This window comes from Eptesicus fuscus, chromosome 5 (genome assembly GCF_027574615.1).
Source record: "Eptesicus fuscus isolate TK198812 chromosome 5, DD_ASM_mEF_20220401, whole genome shotgun sequence".
NCBI lineage: Eukaryota > Metazoa > Chordata > Mammalia > Chiroptera > Vespertilionidae > Eptesicus > Eptesicus fuscus.
The window spans coordinates 7,232,249-7,249,696 of record NC_072477.1 but is presented as its reverse complement, the minus strand read 5'-3'; the positions used below and the strand labels follow the sequence as shown (position 1 = coordinate 7,249,696).

The 17,448-nt window shown below is 44.8% G+C and overlaps 1 protein-coding gene across 8 annotated transcripts in view; it reads right to left on the bottom strand.

Annotated features, from left to right (window-relative positions):
• The window catches only part of PPP2R5C (protein phosphatase 2 regulatory subunit B'gamma), a 137,649-nt gene that overhangs the window by 79,311 nt on the left and 40,890 nt on the right, over positions 1-17,448 (bottom strand). For 2 of the 8 annotated variants that reach the window (XM_008154765.3, XM_008154766.3), the window contains exon 1: positions 14,700-14,865. The exons of the other annotated variants lie outside the window; for them this stretch is intronic. In XM_008154765.3, the coding sequence (XP_008152987.1) occupies positions 14,700-14,793 (94 nt within the window). In that variant the 5' untranslated portion in view covers positions 14,794-14,865. Of the gene's footprint in view, positions 1-14,699; positions 14,866-17,448 lie in introns of those variants that run through there. 8 annotated transcript variants of the gene reach the window in all.

Here is a 17,448-nt window from a genome sequence, read left to right as displayed (position 1 = left end):
CAATGTTATGGGGTGACTGCCTTGCCCCCTCCCGCTGCGTCTGCGTATGGCGCCCTCTTAAATGACCAACACTTGGCCAGGTCTCACATCCAAGCCCAAGCTCTCAGCCTTTCGATGCTGTGTTCTAGCCAGTCAACTGACTGAAAGCACAGCGATGATTCAAAGGTGCAGAGAGAGTACCCTGTGGCTCTGACTGAGGACCAGCCATCAGGTCATGCCTCTCACTTTTGAGTGCTCTCCTTTCTTATTTACTTTCATGAATAGAAAATATGTTTACCTGGCCAAATACACACGCAGTGAAAACCCTCCATCCCACCAGCTCAGGGATCACTTTTAATTTCTTGTGTCCCTCCAGCCCCTGTAGTGACAAGGTGGCTCATGTCCCCACTCCGCACTCCCCCCCGCCCACTCCACTCAGTCGCTCCCTGATGCTACAGGTCCATAGAGTCATCGCTTACTCAATATAAACCCTTTTCCAGCGTTTCTTCTTGCCACACCCACACTACACACTCCCCAGCCTGCTGAGTGAGTCACCCCTGTCCCCAACCGCTTTCTGGGACCACCACTGAGGTGATCCACCACTGAGCTGTTCGAGTGGGACTCCTGGGAGGCCCCGCCCCTGCCCACAAGCTGCTGTCACCCCTGTGCCGTGCCTGTGATGGCACAGATGCTCAGCGCTGAGCACAGCCAACGTCCAAGGCAGTGACTTCTAAATATGTGTTTAAGGAATGAAACAAAGCTTTCAGTGGCTTTTGTAAGGCAGAAGGTCAAAGCTAAACTGTGTTCTCCTTTCTATGTTCAGTATATTACACAAAGTTTTCCTGCCTTTTGAATGAACTCATTAACTAAATTTTTTGTTTTTGTGTGTTTTTTTTGTTAATCCTCACCCGAGGATACTTTTCCCATTGATTTTTAGAGAGAGTGGAAGGGAGGGGGAGAGACAGAGAAATATTGACCTAAGAGAGACACACTGATTGGTTGCCTCTGGCTCGCTCCCCGACTGGGGCCGGGATTGAGCCTACAACTGAGGTACATGCCCTTGACCAAAATGGAACCCGGGACTCTTCAGTCTGAGAGCATCAGCCCAGCTTAGTCAAACCAGCTTAACTAAAAATTCTGGGTCTTAATTTTGACCTTATCTGGCACAACAAAGAATGTAGGGCTGCTATACCACCAGGGCTTACATCAGCAAGAGCACACATGCTGAGTGCGCAGAAGCAAAGAATGAGGAAGGGGAACATTTGCAAAGCTTTATGTAAATCTGAAACAGGATCATAGACCTTTTTTTACTACAGTGTAAACAACCCTTCAATTGAATACAGCATCAAGAAATAGTTGTTTAGTACCGGCTCCCCTAGGATAAATGCCTCTCCTAAAACAGCCAGTTTTTAGATAAAGCATGCCTCTCTCTGACTCCCCAAGAGCTCTCTCCTGCCTTACACCAACAAGGCAATATATCTAACCAAACTAAGATTACTCATGAGGAACCTTTAGTAGTAGCCAGGTTATGTTTAGCACTGAAATACTCTCCTTGGCTATGTTGAAAATGCAACTTCAACATGACTCCCTCAAGATGTCCAAAATCCTCAACCCAAGTGGAGCACTGTCATGAGGGCTGTGTGTCTTCAGAGCTGCTGGGCTATACTAAGGAACAAGGGGCCCTTCGGGTTGCTAGACAATGTAAGGCTCAGCTGAGTTAATTTCATCCACAACCACGAACCCCCAAGGTACAGCCTTACCTTCGTGACCCAGAATCTGCATCTCTTGTTGTTCTAGATGACACCATAAGATCAACTAGCCTGGTTTCAGCTGCACTGCACTCTACACCGCAGTACAAACCGAGAGCACAAAGTACTGCGTGGCTAGATCTCGGTGATAAAGGAACCTGCAGGAGCAGCTGGTGCGCGCTTGCGCTCAGAGGTGTGAGCCCACAGCCTGAGTCAGAAAACCCCAGTGCTCGCCTGCTCTCAGTCACCAATTCCTCCTGGACCTCAGGCAAGTCGGGAGCTTCTCTGCTTTGGTTTCCACAACTGTAAAAAGGGGACTAACAATACCTGTTTGCAACTCACAGGAAAGAGGATGGTTAATGAACACTTGCAAGGAGCTTTGAAGATTAGGAAGGTTCCTGGGTGCTAATGACAAACTCGTCCAAGCATTCTCCTTTGGGCGTCCATTGTGCTGAAGACTGGGAGTACCAAGCGCGCCCAGTAATCTGCTCTTCTCAAACAACTGTGAAAAACTGGAAGACATGAGTGACGGCCAGGCTTGGTGCAGATCTGTGCAAGATGGCAGACACTGAGCTGATCAGCTCTTGGGCTGCCCGCCTCAGCTGCACACAAACTGAGCTGGTATAAATATTTACTCGGGCAGCATGTTGTAGTTACTATGGATGCCACAGTGAAAGCTATTAGGCTGATAAGTTCCTGTTTCCTGCCAAAGAACGCTTTACTGAACAGGCTTCTTAAATTTCCCTTTATTATTGTTTTTAACATTTAAACATGAAGCACAGTGTAAAAATCATTTTAGGGACTCCAAATCTATCTTACATTCTACTTAAAGACTTTCCTTCTTTAAAAAAAAAAATAAAGAAAAGGCTGAAATAAACAATGCTGAAGCCCATCAATTATACTAAATAAGACTACAGACTGAACTGGTTTTTATAAGTTGGTATTTGGCTTCACATAAACACAACATGCACACACATGTACTCCCCCCAAATATACTTTTCTAACTCATGTAGGCAGGACAATCTATATTCATTTAATTGGATACCGATAATTGCAACTCATATAAGAAATGCAAACATTCAAGATTAATATGCATTTAATGAATGCACAAAACTTAATAAAAATGCAGGATTCATAACCACTGACATTGCACTATTTGAATAAGAGAGTTCACATGTTTTAGAAAAGGTCAGTTTCAATACCTGAAGGCCTCACCTGGAAAATAAATGAGATAAAATAAGAAAGAAGGGCTTAAGGGAAGGAAGTAGGAAGAGAGGAAGTAAAAAATTTCAGAACATAGTTTAGCTGTGGCTTAAAGTGTAAATTTAAGTTAACCTCTCTTTAAAATGGTTACTTCTTACTTTTTCAATGTCACTTGTGACTTTATTTGCAAAGAAAAAAAAACTTTTGAATTTATTAGTCTTACAAAGAACCCCTCACTCACTGGACAGTCACTTCAGGTTTCTACTGGCATTTTAACTCTTAACCAAGGAAAAAATAAAGGGAGAAATCTGTGCATTCTCACTGTGCTTTTTGTCCTTAGGGATACCAGGAGTGGCAATCTAAGCTTCTTCCTTTCAATTCCCTTGAAAATAAGAAATTTAATAAAATGTCCACAGGTCCAGGAAGGGATTGAGACTTAATCAAGGATCCCAATAACGGACACTGTTAGGTAGGCCTTAAACCCAGATCTGACAGCTCCAGATTGTGGTGTGACTGAATCTAATTTAGGAAGGGGTGTGTATAGGTGGTAGGGGAGAGGTGGGTAACTAAATTAACAAGACCTCAATGTTTTCAAATCTAGTAAAATATATTTTTAAAATCTGTTCTTCAATTATAGTTGACGCACAATATTGTATTACTTTCAGGTGTGTAACACAGTGATTTCAAATTATAGACCTTACGAAGTGATCACCCCATAAGTCTAGTACCCACCTGACACTGTACACAATAATTACATCATTACTGACTATATTCCCTAGTAGTAAAATGTTTTTAAAAGCAGGTACAGAAGGGTTATTGATGTTATCTGAAGTAAAAAATCTCCTGAAGACCAGGTCTTAAGCACAGGGACAGAACCCCGCGTTCCCCACAGCCTGGTGTAGCAGGAGCAGCCTAAGTTTTAGCCAGACAGCACCAGGTTTCTTCTGGCCTCGGCACTCACGGTTTGGTTAGGCCCACTTGTGGACACTCATTTAGACAACTATAAAACTGAGCATGGAGCTTCTCTCCTGCCAGGCTGTGGAAGTGAAGTGTCTGGGACCATCCCAGCCACAAGAGCAGGTGCTCCACTAGCCACTCCTCCCAGATACCCACTTAGTCTGAGAGTTTAAATCGAGTTAGCAGACTTAGGAGGACACACTAAGAGTTTACTAGTATGCCATGCCCGTGTATATACAGCACATTACAGGATGACACAATGTAACAAATTAGCTCAAGCATCACAAATCATTTTAGAGCACTGTCAGGAGACTAAAAATATGTAAAATGTTAGGTTTTGAAAACTGCTCTTGTCAATTTTTTTCTTAAGAAATAAAAAATACTATATACTTTCTGTGAATAAATGTATATAAATAATATTTATGTGAAAACACACACACACACACACACACACACACACACACACACACACACACACGTCTGGAATGATACACAGCAAACTCTAAACGATTCACTTTGAGATGGCCAGGAAAGACAGGAGACTGATTTGGGGGATAAAGCCAGGGAGAATTTTAGTTTTATTTGTAATTTTTTAAAAATTTAAATGTGATTATCTTCACATAGAAATTTTCGAAAAAAGATAAAAGGCAGCTGACTAAGGCAGAAAGGGTGGCTCCGGGTCCTGGGGTGACTCTACTGCCCACCCCACAGGCGCCGGATCCAGGTACTGCCTCTCACTGTGGCCCCTGAGGCCTGTTTGCATTATTAACTGACTAGTGAATTTAGGCAATTTTTTTTGAGGGGGGAAGAGAAAAAATACAGAGGCTTGTGAAAACTGGGTCAGGGACACATCTTGCCCACACTAGAGAGATTTCCTGGGCCAAAGATTTTCAAGTGTTTGGTGTCAGGATCCATGTGTACTCTAAAAAAGTATGGAGGAGCCAGAAGAGCTTAGGTTACATGGGTTATACCTATGACAAAAATATTTACTTACTAATTCATTAAAAATAACAAGAAGAGGCTCATTTCATGTTAACCTAAGTATCATTAGGAAAATAACTTCATTAAAAAATAGGAAGAATGGCACTCTTTTGCACTGTGGAACATCTCTCAGTGTTTGACTTGGCAGAAGACAGGGACACTCGCATGTCTGTTTGATATGCTGTCTTGGTTGAAGTTTCTGAGTAAAAAGCCAGCCTCATACAGACATGTTTAGTTACAAAAGGCAGGTATTTCAATGGCTTAAAAAAAAAAAAGTTCTTTGCTTCTACATTAAGATTTGACAAGTGGTAGTTTCTCAAAGATTGGCTGCAGTGTGGAATCTGAAACCGTGCTGGTGGGTGTTTCAGTTACGTCAACTCCTGGGTGTGTCCTGCACTTGAATGTCTCCTCTGCCCACGCCTGTTTTGTGGCAGCATTTGGCTGTTGCTGGCGTGGAGTCAGGCAGATTTCCCTTCCCTGTCCATGTCAAGAAACCCATTTGTCAGCATCACCCATTCACCACTGGTAGTGGTCAATCTCACATTGGCAAATTCAAGTTCTCCAAAATTCACATTTTTTTCTTGCAAGCTTGAACTTATCATGTGCAACAAATGGTGTCACTGTTGTTTCCCTTGAGTTGACAGCCTCACTTGGTTTCTTTTTGAGGAAATGGCTGTCAAATATTTAAATCTTAATACCCAGTTTGTCTGACTTTTATTCTTTCCAGTAAAAATGATGTTCCTGAGAAAGTGGCTAGTTTAGCTTGCAACTCAAACAAACAACTGCACAGTTCCCCTGGAGACAGCACTGTGCTCCCGCATACTGAGGGCTTTATGTGGACTTCGCCTTTATCATATAATGTGAAAAGCTGAGTATGCAGGGTTGAGATTTAATAAAACCTAGCACCTCATGCTTCACCCAGAATTCTTAGGTCAGACCTGCATGCATCTGGTGGAGCACACAGTGGCCGCTGGTTGCACACCCTGCCTTGCTCTATGTAAGGAGCTAACCTACATAGCTACTGCTGCCTTGGTACCATGCGGGCAAATGGCCACACAGTGAAAGGGCAGCGGAGGCCTTGGTATTCTTATGAAGATAGTTGTGGCCTTGCAGATCCCTGGAAAGTGGCTCTGGGATTCTACTGTGAATGCTGCCCTATGTAAAGACTGAGGACCCCTTCACAGCTTCCGAGTTGAGAACATGGCCAGCAAGTGCTACCCCTGGATAGGCTCAGTCCCAGTTTTATATGTATAGACATGGTGGACAACCACCAACACACACGTATGTGCCATCCTCACCACCAAGAATCAGGGACCAGTTACTTAGAAAGAATTGAGCTTGTTCCAAGAGTGAAACATTATTCTTCTCCATAGTTTTGTAAGTCAAAATACTGTAATTAGAGCATATTGCTCATGAGTAACACAACCGTAGACAAGAATCCAAATGCTGTGCCCTGGCCGGGTAGCTCAGTTGGCTAGAGCATCATCCCGATACTCCAAGGTTGTGGGTTCGATCCCTGGTCAGGGCACATACAAGAATTAACCAATGAATGTATAAACAAATGGAACAACAAATCAATGTTTCTCTTTCTCTCCCTTCCTCTCTCTCTAAAATCAATAATAAAAAAAAGAATCTAAATGTTGCACTAAAAGTTCACATACATCAATGACAGAGACGGAAAAACCTACCCAAACAGTGTTTAAGTTCAAATTCTATGAAAAATACCACAGCATTAAAACTTAAAACAATAAGATCTAAAGTTACAGTTGAGATTCCACTTTAATACAGATGTTACTTTCCATTTGTTAGCAACTTGACTTCCCAAAACATACTGTCTTATTGTCAAACTAGAGGCCCAGTGCACAAAATTCATGCACTAGGGGAGGGGGGAGTAACTTACCGTTTGGTAAGATGGTGCAGCGGTCTATGCAGCCACTTCGAGTTAGCAAGGAGACTGTGCCAGCAGGTGGGGGTACCCCTGTGGACGCTGCCAGCATCGGTTGGGTCTCAACCTTGCCCACCCAGATGGCTAATTTGTCAACATTGAAATAAAAAACACAGTTCAAACACTATCCCAATTAAAAAAATCTTAACACAAAAAAGGAATTCAGGAGTTTAATATTATGGGATCCTATATAATAAAAGTCTAATATGTAAATCGACCAAACTATGGAACGATCGGTCGCTATGACACGCACTGACTACCAGGGGACAGACACTCAATGCAGGAGCTGCCTCCTGGTGGTGGTCAGTGCGCTCCCACAGGGAGAGCGCCACTCAGCCAGAAGCCAGGCTCAAGGCTGGTGAGCGCAGTGGTGGTGGTGGGAACCTCTCCCGCCTCCACGACAGTGCTAAGGATGTCTGACTGCTGGCTTAGGCCCGCTCCCTGGGGTGAGTGGGCCTAAGCCATCAGTCAGACATCCCCCGAGGGCTCCCGGACTGCAAGAGGGTACAGGCTGGGCTGAGGGGAGCTCCCCCCACCCTCGAGTGCATGAATTTTGTGCACTGGGCCTCTAGTTTGACAATAAGACAGTATGTTTTAGGAAGTCAAGTTACTTACAAATGGAAAGGAACATCTGTATTAAAAACAACTAAAGGAATGTGACAAGTGAAATCATCCTATTTGTGATAATCACATATAATGTCTATTTCACATATAATGTGAAAACTCTTTTCTTCACAAGAGCTAAAATGGGGAGGGGAGGAATGGGTATAAATACTGGTCTCTTATTTTACTTAATAGATGGACCCTTGCCGAAACCGGTTCGGCTCAGTGGATAGAGCGTCGGTCTGCGGACTGAAAGGTCCCAGGTTCGATTCCGGTCAAGGGCATGTACATTGGTTGCGGGCACATCCCCTGTGGGGGGTGTGCAGGAGGCAGCTGGTCAATGTTTCTCTCTCATTGATATTTCTAGCTCTCTATCCCTCTCCCTTCCTCTCTGTGGAAAATCAATAAAATATATTAAAAAAAAAAAAAATAGATGGACCCAAGAGAAGTGGCGGGAACAGTCTACACTCTGGAGATGCCCTGGAGACTGAGTCTGGGCTCGTCCTGTGAGGACATTCCATACACAACCCACCAGCAGCACACAGCACACAGCACACACTCCAGGACCATGATGGCGCTAATTTCTTCAGGAGGTGAAAGGACAAGAGGAACAAATACAAATAAATAAAGCGAGTGCGGTTAAGGCACTGGGCTCTGAAGTGCCACACATGACCTAGAAAAGGGATGACCTCGGCGACTACTAACACTCCGAGTCTTACACCGTGGCCAGCATCATTTTCCACACGGATTACACACACTCATTTAAACTTCATAGAACCCAGAGGTGGGCCACCTTGTTCTCATGTCATTCCTATTTCCAGGCCCAGAGAGCTGAGTCGCTTGCCCAAGACTAGAGCAGGGGTGGGGTGAGTGAGGAAGCTCACCCCAGCCCTGTGGCTTCAGAAGGCCTCCCCCACACTCAACCACCAAGCACCCTGCCTCTCAAGTTCAGTGGGAACCTTAGCTTTCTCTCAGAGTGTGCCTTAAAGGCTGTTACCCTTTAAAAGACCAATAAAATGCCAATAAACATTTAAAAAAGGTGTACACCCCCAACACCGTTTGGTAAGATGGTGCAGCGGTCTATGCAGCCACTTCGAGTTAGCAAGGAGGAGACTGTGCCAGCAGGTGGGGGTACCCCTGCGGACGCTGCCAGCATCGGCTGGGTCTCAACCTTGCCCACCCAGATGGCTAATTTGTCAACATTGAAATAAAAAACACAGGAAAGGCTGAACTTTGAACATAAAAGGCTGCTGCTCACGATTAAGGAAACAATTCTAAGTAATGCCATTTCCTTTGCACACTTTTTCTAAAGCAGAACATTTTAAAGATATTTCTCTCAAACATGACAGAAAAGTTTAAACCTACAGGACACCTGTATACCCACTGCCCTAGAACTGGCAGGTGTCTGCATTTGAGCACACTTGGGCATGGTGAATTTTCTCTGATGTTTCAAGTGCTTGTGGAGATCATGCTAGGTCCTCCTAGGACCCTCCTGCAAGCCCCAGAGCAGGACGGCCCGGCAGCACAGCTCCTGCCACACCTGCGCAGAGAACAGGATCACAATCCGCCAACTGCCCCAGCAATGTCTTCTGTGCTTTGATTTTGTCTTTTTAGAAGAAAGATCCTATACAGATTTGCTCACTGTATTTCACTATTACATCCCTTTTGTTTTTTAAGTTGAAAGGGTTTTGATTTATGGATGATGAATTCAAGAGCTGGAAGCAAAAGTAGACCTTACTTGCTGTAGCAGCAGTTGGTCCTCGTGCGCTTGAGCCAATGTGTTTTCAAGATTCAAAAGACTTTTCTTTAAGCACATCACGAGAGAAGCGATTTGCCCCATTTTTTAGAGTTTTCCTGTCTCCACATCCTTGGTGGTGCTATTTCCATCTGACAGGGAAGAGGAGATCAGGTGGGCAAGGCAGAGTGGTTACCTGTGGTCAACTTTTTCAACCAGGTCCCTCGTACAGCTTCTCATGAGACTGACAAGTACTATTTGACTGACCAAGTAATTAGCTAAGAAACACACCAGTAACTGTTCTCTGAGTGAGTGGTCATTCAGAGAGACAACTTTTAATTTTCAACCCACCAGTGCTTACACTCAGAGGTGGTCTCAGACGTCATGAGAAATAACCAGCTGACCATGACCTTCCCCAGGACACTTATGATTCATGGAGGAAATAAAATTAAACCCGTGATGACTACCTGGCCGACTGGGTAAGTGAAATGGGACAGCAGCGAAGGACATCTTCAACTTCCCCTTCACAACATGAATGGATGCTTGGAGCTTCACGAACTTTCCCTTAAACCTGAGACGAGTTTGAACTCCAGACACTGAAATATATTCCAGTATAGAAAGCATAACCACCAGAGGGTACACGTGACGGAGCTTTTACAGCCACCCCTCAACACCCTGCCCTGGAGCCCAGGGAGCTGGGCTGCCGCCCACTTCATTCATCGCTGTGGCCCTGGGCAAAAGAGCTGCTCCTGCTTTACTAAAACAGGCCAGTAACACAGTCTCAGTGCTGGCGGCTCAGTGATAGCACAGAGGGGGAGGCCTGGTCCTGGCCCCCGCACACTGAAGGTGCTCCATACACACTGCCTCTCCTTCTGGGACAGCCACTGGGGTAGGGGGCTGGGGCCTAGAGTCGTCCGCACAGGCTGGTGACCTTGGGGAGAGACGGCAGGACCCATCCTGCTCACTCTCAGTAGGCTGTGTTGTAGGGTTAGAGAAACCACTGTGCCATGGGGCCAGAAGTAGCATGTATCCCAACCACGCTGCCTGTGATGTATCTGCCTTTTCCTAGGATTAAAAATGTACACATTTTTCTTGACTACTAACTCTTCCTTTTGTTTATTTATTCTTCAACACAAGTAACATATTCTAATGAAAAAATCCTAGGAGTTTAGCTTTTGCTGCAAGGCAGGAATCATGACCAGAAACCTGAGCAGACACTGTACCCAAGTTCAAGGGCAGACCAATTAACAATGATGGGCAGGCTTTACACAAACATGCACTCCCCCTGCACCGTGGTACTTTAGTTAAGTTCCACACCTCAGGAACACAAAAGAAACATCTTTACATAGAGGGTCACTACCAGTGAGCTTCAAAGGTACATTTCTAAAAAGTCACAGCAGAGTGCGACAGTTACGCAACATACAGCTGTTTGTGAGGTAATCCTGAGTTGCTGCACTATTCAGGGAATGAGTCACTGGCTTGATCTTTTGGAGAGTTTTTTATTTTTGGTCATCACCGAAACACTTTTCCTTCCTAGTTTAGGGGAGTGAGGATCATCCTAGGCACGTCCTCACTAGTCTTTACTGACTGCACATCACACAGGTGTGTTCTCCATCTAGGAACCCACGTGAGTGTGTACAGGTTTTACTAGTAGTACTGGCTAAGCCATTAGATTGAGTGTAGCAGGAAATGACACCACTTCCACATAGCCTTCCTGCACCCTCTTCTCTAAGGGGAAGATTTCCATTTAACCGGTGATCCAGGAAGACTCGTGAGAAACCAAACTTTTCTATCATCAGACCTCCATTTCCCAGGAAGAGCAATTTGCTCTCTGGCTCCCTACCAGTCTTTCAAAGACAGACTCATAGATGGGTGAGCTTGCTAAGGACTAGAACAAGATTAGAGCAGTTAACAACTTTCTTGAGGCCAGAATAACAGCCACCTGGAAAAGGATCAGATAGCTTTCTTCCCCGCTGGCCATGAATGTCATTTTGGCTTGGCTCTTCCTGCTTTGAGCCCAGCCCTGGACATAAGTGTGGGTTCTATCTATGGAGGGCCCAGTTCCCCAAACCCCACCAAGCCATCAAGTAGAGGGAAGACCACATGATACCTATTTCACTATTCCTTTTTTTAAAAAAAATTTATTTTTAATTTATTTCAGAGAAGAAGGGAGAGGGAGAGAGAAACATCAATGATGAGAGTCAATCATGGGTCAGCTGCCTCCTGCATGCCCCCTAATGGGGATCAAGCCTGCAACTTGGGCATGTGTCCTGACCGGGAATCGAACCGTGACCTCCTGGTTCATAGGTTGATGCTCAACCACTGAGCCATGCTAGCCAGGCTATTTTACTATTCTTAACAGGCAATTAAAAAATTCAAGCAATAGCCGTAGACGGGTGGCTCGGTTGAAGCTTTGTCCTGTACACCAAAAAGGTTTTGGGTTCGATCCCTAGTTGGGGCCTGTACGGGAGGCAACTGATTAGTTTCCCTTTCATATTGCTGTTTCTCTCTCACTCCCCTAAATCAATAAAAACACATCCTTGGGTGAGGATTAGTAAAAAAAATTTAAGCAATAGCCTATCTAAGCTGCCCCCTGCTTTTGTATATAGAGCTTTACTGGAACATCATCACGCCCCTTTGTTACTTATTGTCTGTGGCTGTTTTCATCACAGCCAAAAACAGTGACTGCCAGGACACTGCCAACATTGTCAATCCCCATCCAGAGCTGTGCTGTCCAATACAGCAGTCACTAGACACATGTGCCTATTTAAATTTGAAATAAAATACAATTTAAAATTCAACTGCTCAGTTGCACTAGTCACATTTTAAGTGCTCAACAGTCACATGTGGCCAGGAGCCACGGCAGTGGATAGATAGCACAGAGAACATTTCTGCCACCGAGCAGTTCTCTTGGACAGCGCTGGAAGTACAGGATTTCAATCAGGAAGTTAAATTTACAGCCATTGGGGTCCAGGCACCTCCCTCTTTCTACAGGCAGAAATGTTCAATAGTATGTCACGTTCACCCTTGAACTTTTTAGAATATGCTAATTCACCATATTAATGGAAAATGTTAGACTATCTAATACAAGGAAACCACCAAGCCAATTGGGACAACTAATCAGTGTAGTGATAGTATTGATTTATTTGTTTACTTGTCTGCTCCCCCGCTCCCCAGCCCCTCCCGTAAACTCTAGGAAAGCTGGGCCATCGCCATTGCTTCATAGGGCCCTGCTTGGCAGGAGGAGGCAGGGACTGGACAAATATTTGTATAATAAATGAAGAAGTCAGTCCTGGGTACAAAACTGTCATACAAAAGAGGCTACTGAAACAGATGGATGTTGATAAGGCCTTGGAAAAAACTGCTATTAATCCTGTGGCAAGGGTTCTACAAACCCCCCGAATTTCAATTTTAAACGAGGTGGGGTTTTTTTAATGATCTAAACGTAGCCAGGTTTGAGGCCTGGCCCTGCCACTTACAGGCTATGTGACCTTGGGCAGGCTCTGTTCCCGTCCCTGAGGAAGACCCTCCTCCCTAAGTGGGAACCATGGTGCTCCAGGGTGAGAGGAGCCTCTCGGTGCTGCTCCTGGGCCCTTTCCCAGCATCACTACATCAGGCCCGCACTCCAGTGCACCAGCCCAGAGCTGGCTCCTCAGGTGTCTCTCCTGCACCAGGGGCCTTGCTGGTTTTCTCCACTGAACCTGGGCTCCTCTGTGGTGGGGCTGTCTCTCAGTCATGTTTAATGACCCTCGGCACTGAACACACAGCAGAGCTGCTAACCGGATGTAAAACTGATCAAGACTCTCAAAGCCAATATAAATAAAACACTTTGCTAAACCTCTAATTAACATGCTTTTTCTTTTAAAGTCCTTAATAGTAAATGAAGCATTCTTCAAGTTTTGAAATTAGAAAGCACCCTCACTGTTTGAATTAGAAATTAGTTTTAGGTCCCTAAAGGTCACGTGACCCCTTCAAGTCCCTTCAAGTTAATGCACACCACTCCTTTCCCTCGAAGGTTAGAGAGCAAACAACCAACCACTCACCCAACAGCAGAAAGTACAAATAGGCCATAACAAAGTCTTGGAATTAAAAAAACAAAATCAATGTGGTATAAGATAAAAAATAAAATTATTTCATTTCAGAATAAATTCATAGTTCAAAAAATAACTGGTACACAAGTGTCTAATAAAATCAGAAAACTCACAAATCAAAAATGTCTATTATTTATAAGATACTTTAAAATAAGTACTGCCAACTTCAATCACAATTGCATTTGTTTTTGCCCACTTGGCTCTTACAGCTGAATTATCTACATGCCACGCTCGGCGGCGTTTGCTCTTTCCTGGGCTCACAGCAAAACAGCGAATTCACAGCCTGACCTATACGTTGGTCACTGCGGACACTCATTCCCACCAGCTTCAGTAAAGAGGGTTGGAGAGAACAGCAACACCCATTTTATTCCAACTGATTGCATTTATCATCCCTGGGTCCACCCTGGGTTCTGAAAAATCCTGCCCTGCTCTTTAGTCACACAGACTATTTAGTCACCTAGAAAACGTGCCCCCACCCTTCCTGAGGGGGATTCTGACAGGTCAAATGGTTAGGCACAGCTGTGATATACATTTTGAAGTGCTTTGAAGAAGCTTTTAACATCCATGTTCTATTTCACCCAAACAAAAATCTGCATAACAAATATTTTAAAATACCAAGAATAAGCATTCTACTACAGGGACACATTTTAATGTTACAATTATTAATTACTATAGGAATTGTCTTTTAAGCTAAGTTTGTTTTTTTAAGCCAAATTTTGTATAAATTGTAAGAGGCAAACTGTAATTATTAAAAGTGACCTATATACACATTGAAAACTTGTTGCCATGTTAAATATTAAAGGCAGATGGCAAGATAGAGCCAATTTAAATGCAAAATATGTCCTAGGTGTCTACGAAAGCACTAATATTTCAGAAATTAGGACCCACAATGGATTTTGATATTTCAGAGCAGGAGTATATGTCTCTTTTAGGCTCCATAGCAAGAATAAAAACAATCCTTTCAAAGGAAGTTCTTTCCTATTGGTTTCTGCACATTTTCTTACTGCAATTCATCTTTAATTCAGGGATGTGTCCCCGATGAAACCTTTGCAGTATTAAGCAACACAGATGTAACAGAAACTCTGCGGACGGACAGACAACTTGGCCAGGCGCTGCCACCCGCCTCCCCTTCCTCCCCCCACCCAACACCTTCCCCAGGCGGTGACTTCACATCCTTTGACATCAGCACAGCTCGGAAAGGGGGATGGGAGAGCGAGCAGAAAGCAGAAAAACCAGCTTTGAACTATGCATGCAAGGCCTCTCTCAAGACTCAAATTCTGTGAGTAGATCGTAAAAAGCCAAACTGCAGGGACACGCCCAGCCGCCCCTGGTTAAGTCTGCAGTGAAACCGTGAATTCTGCTGGAAAGGACTTCCTGCTTGTCTTATCTGAAGCACAATAGCCATTTATTAACTAGCCACAGAAGGTTCCGACTCAGTGAAACGCACAATAACTTACCTCGAATATGGAGAAGGGCCACGGGCTGGAAAGGCCCATTGGAGTTGGCCGCATCCACCACCATCCTGCCCCCCGCTTTATTACATGTCAACATCTAGACTCGGCGGGGAAGGCAATGGACTCCTTAAGGCAAGAAAGCAGCCTCCATTTTAGTTTTAAAAAAAAGACAAACTGAAGCTCTGCAGCTGGAGGGAACTGGCTGCCGCGTGATGTCAGCAGGCACGGAGCCCGCCGATTGGCCGGAAGCTGCAACTTAAAATGACACTAAAAAAAACCTGCAAATGGAAAGAGCCTTCAGTTTGGCTGTCAGCGTGCACGGGAAGCCTGGGCATTTTTGGCTTTCTGCGGTATTCATTTCAATAACTTTTAGGCAAAGATCCCATCTCTTAGGGGGCAGGTCTGAGGCCATAACCCCGCCAGACTGTAAACATGATTGAGAGCTACCAAAACCAGTGTGTGTGGGTATCTGTACCGGAACCTGAAATTTCAGTAGTCCCCTAATTGGTACCCCAAAGTCAATGGATTTTATACCCACTGGCCGCCTTCTATTTTCTAGTTCTAATGACTTTAATGTCTGTATTTTATTTAGCATCTTGGCAATCCAGGTGTTTTTTTTGTTTTTTTTTTTAAAGCAAACAGGTATTCAAATATTACACAGTCCCAATTCATAAATTTGGACTCTTGTCAACCTCTTCTACCACCAAGTTATAAACTTATAATCATCAAACACTGGTTCTTCCTGAGCTCTAATTTTTATTGGAAAAATTAAGTTAAAACTTAAAATTTAAATTATATGGAAAATGAAAACTTCTTTAATAGCTAGCAAGTAGGAGTTAAGAAAGACAAAACAAAATGCAGTATTTATTGTATTTTAAAGATGTCAACATATTAGATACTTTTATGTTTTAGATATTTTGTTTACATTTAAAATTAAAAATATTTTAAAATTATTTTTATGGGGCTAGTATTAAAAGCTATTGCTCAGGTCTTAATTTCATATTTATAAAAAAGGTTAATGAAAAAGCTGTTCCAAGAAGAAAGACATAGTTTCTAAATTGGAATGTCCTGGGGGGGTAGGGGAGGGTTGGACAGATTCCCTACACAAGAAATATCATATGAGCACCAAATAAAAACAAGTAAACTCTAAGAATAATCTCTCTGGCAGGCAGAACTTAAGAAATTCCTCACTTCTTCACATGTACAACTAAATTTGTCGGAACCACATACCTCTTTTTATAATTTCTCACACAACTCTCCCACCCCTCTTGCTCACTTATGAACAAGAACTTAAAAACCCTTTGGTCCCTAACTATATTAATAAGGAGAAACACCTAGAACACGACTAGGGTGAGCAGTTACATCAATTCCCAGTCAGGGCACATATACCAGGGTTCAGTTTCTGGTCCGGGTGAGACTGGGAGACAACTGATTGATGTTTCTCTCTTACATCAATGTTTCTCTCTCTCTCAAAATCAATAAAAATACATCTTCGGGTGAGAATTAAAAACAAATAAACAAGTAAAAACACACCAAATCCCACCCCACCCCCTCTTTCCACAGAGCTGAGGATGCTGCTGGAGTCTACAGCTGGCCACAAAATTATAACAAGCAACAGGGAGCAGGCACTGGTGAGGGGGCCTCACACCTGCCTGGCTCCTCTGCCATTTGAACAGCAGACGTGGCTTAACAAAAACAGCCTGTGCTTGCAGTCAGGTGATGTGAATTTAGATTCTGGATGCTGACCCTCACCATGGCTCCCCATGATGAAATGGCTCCCCATCACCCCCTCACCCACAGAGTGATGCCAGATGAACTCAGACTTAAGTACGATTAGGAAAGAGGGGTACAGGGGGCTCAGTAATGGGTCCAGAAGCACATGCTTACTGCAGGTCTGTACTTTAAAAAGATAGAGACCTGCCCTCAAATACTTTAATTTTTTATTTGAGACAAGCTGAGGAAAGTGCCTGTCCTAAGATTGTGCTGATGAATCACAATGCAGAAATAAGGGAGGAAAACCACTTAGAATCTATATATATAAAACCCTAATATGCAAATAGACTGAACAGCGGAACAACCGAACAACCGGTCACTACGACATGCGCTGACCACCAGAGGGCACGCATGGAACATGGTGGGTATCGACCAGCCAAGGTGGGATGGTGGAGCAGGTGAGCGGGGGCGCCAGACCAAGATGGGGCACCGGTAGCTGTCATTTGGGCGAGCCTCTAGTGGTTACTGAAAATTCTTTGCTCCGGCGCCCCGTGGTCCCACCTGGCACTCACACCTGCTGCCAGTGCCGGCCCTGCTCACACCCGCTGCTGGTGCCAGAGCCACTACTCGTACCCGCTGCCAGCACTGGCCCCAATCACTTGGTGCCGTCAGTGGATGCAAGTGGCGGCTGCCGGCCCCGATCGCCCTTGAAGGCTTCTCCACCTCTCCCTGCTCCTGAGCAGCGATCGGGGCAGGCAGCTGCCTCTCGCACCCGCTGCTGGCGATGACCACGCTCACACCCGCTGCTGACACCGGAACCGCCACTCGCACCCACTGCTGGCGCTGGCCCTGCTTGCACCCACAGCTGGTGCCGGAGCTGCCGCTGGGGCCCGCTGCCGGCCTCTGGTGCCAGTGCCGATTGCTCGGCGCCATCAGTGGGTGTGAGCGGTGGCTGCTGGCCCTGATCACCCCTGATAGCTTCTCCTCCTCCCCCTGCTCCTGAGGGGTGTTGGGGCAGCAGCCACCACTCACACCCGCT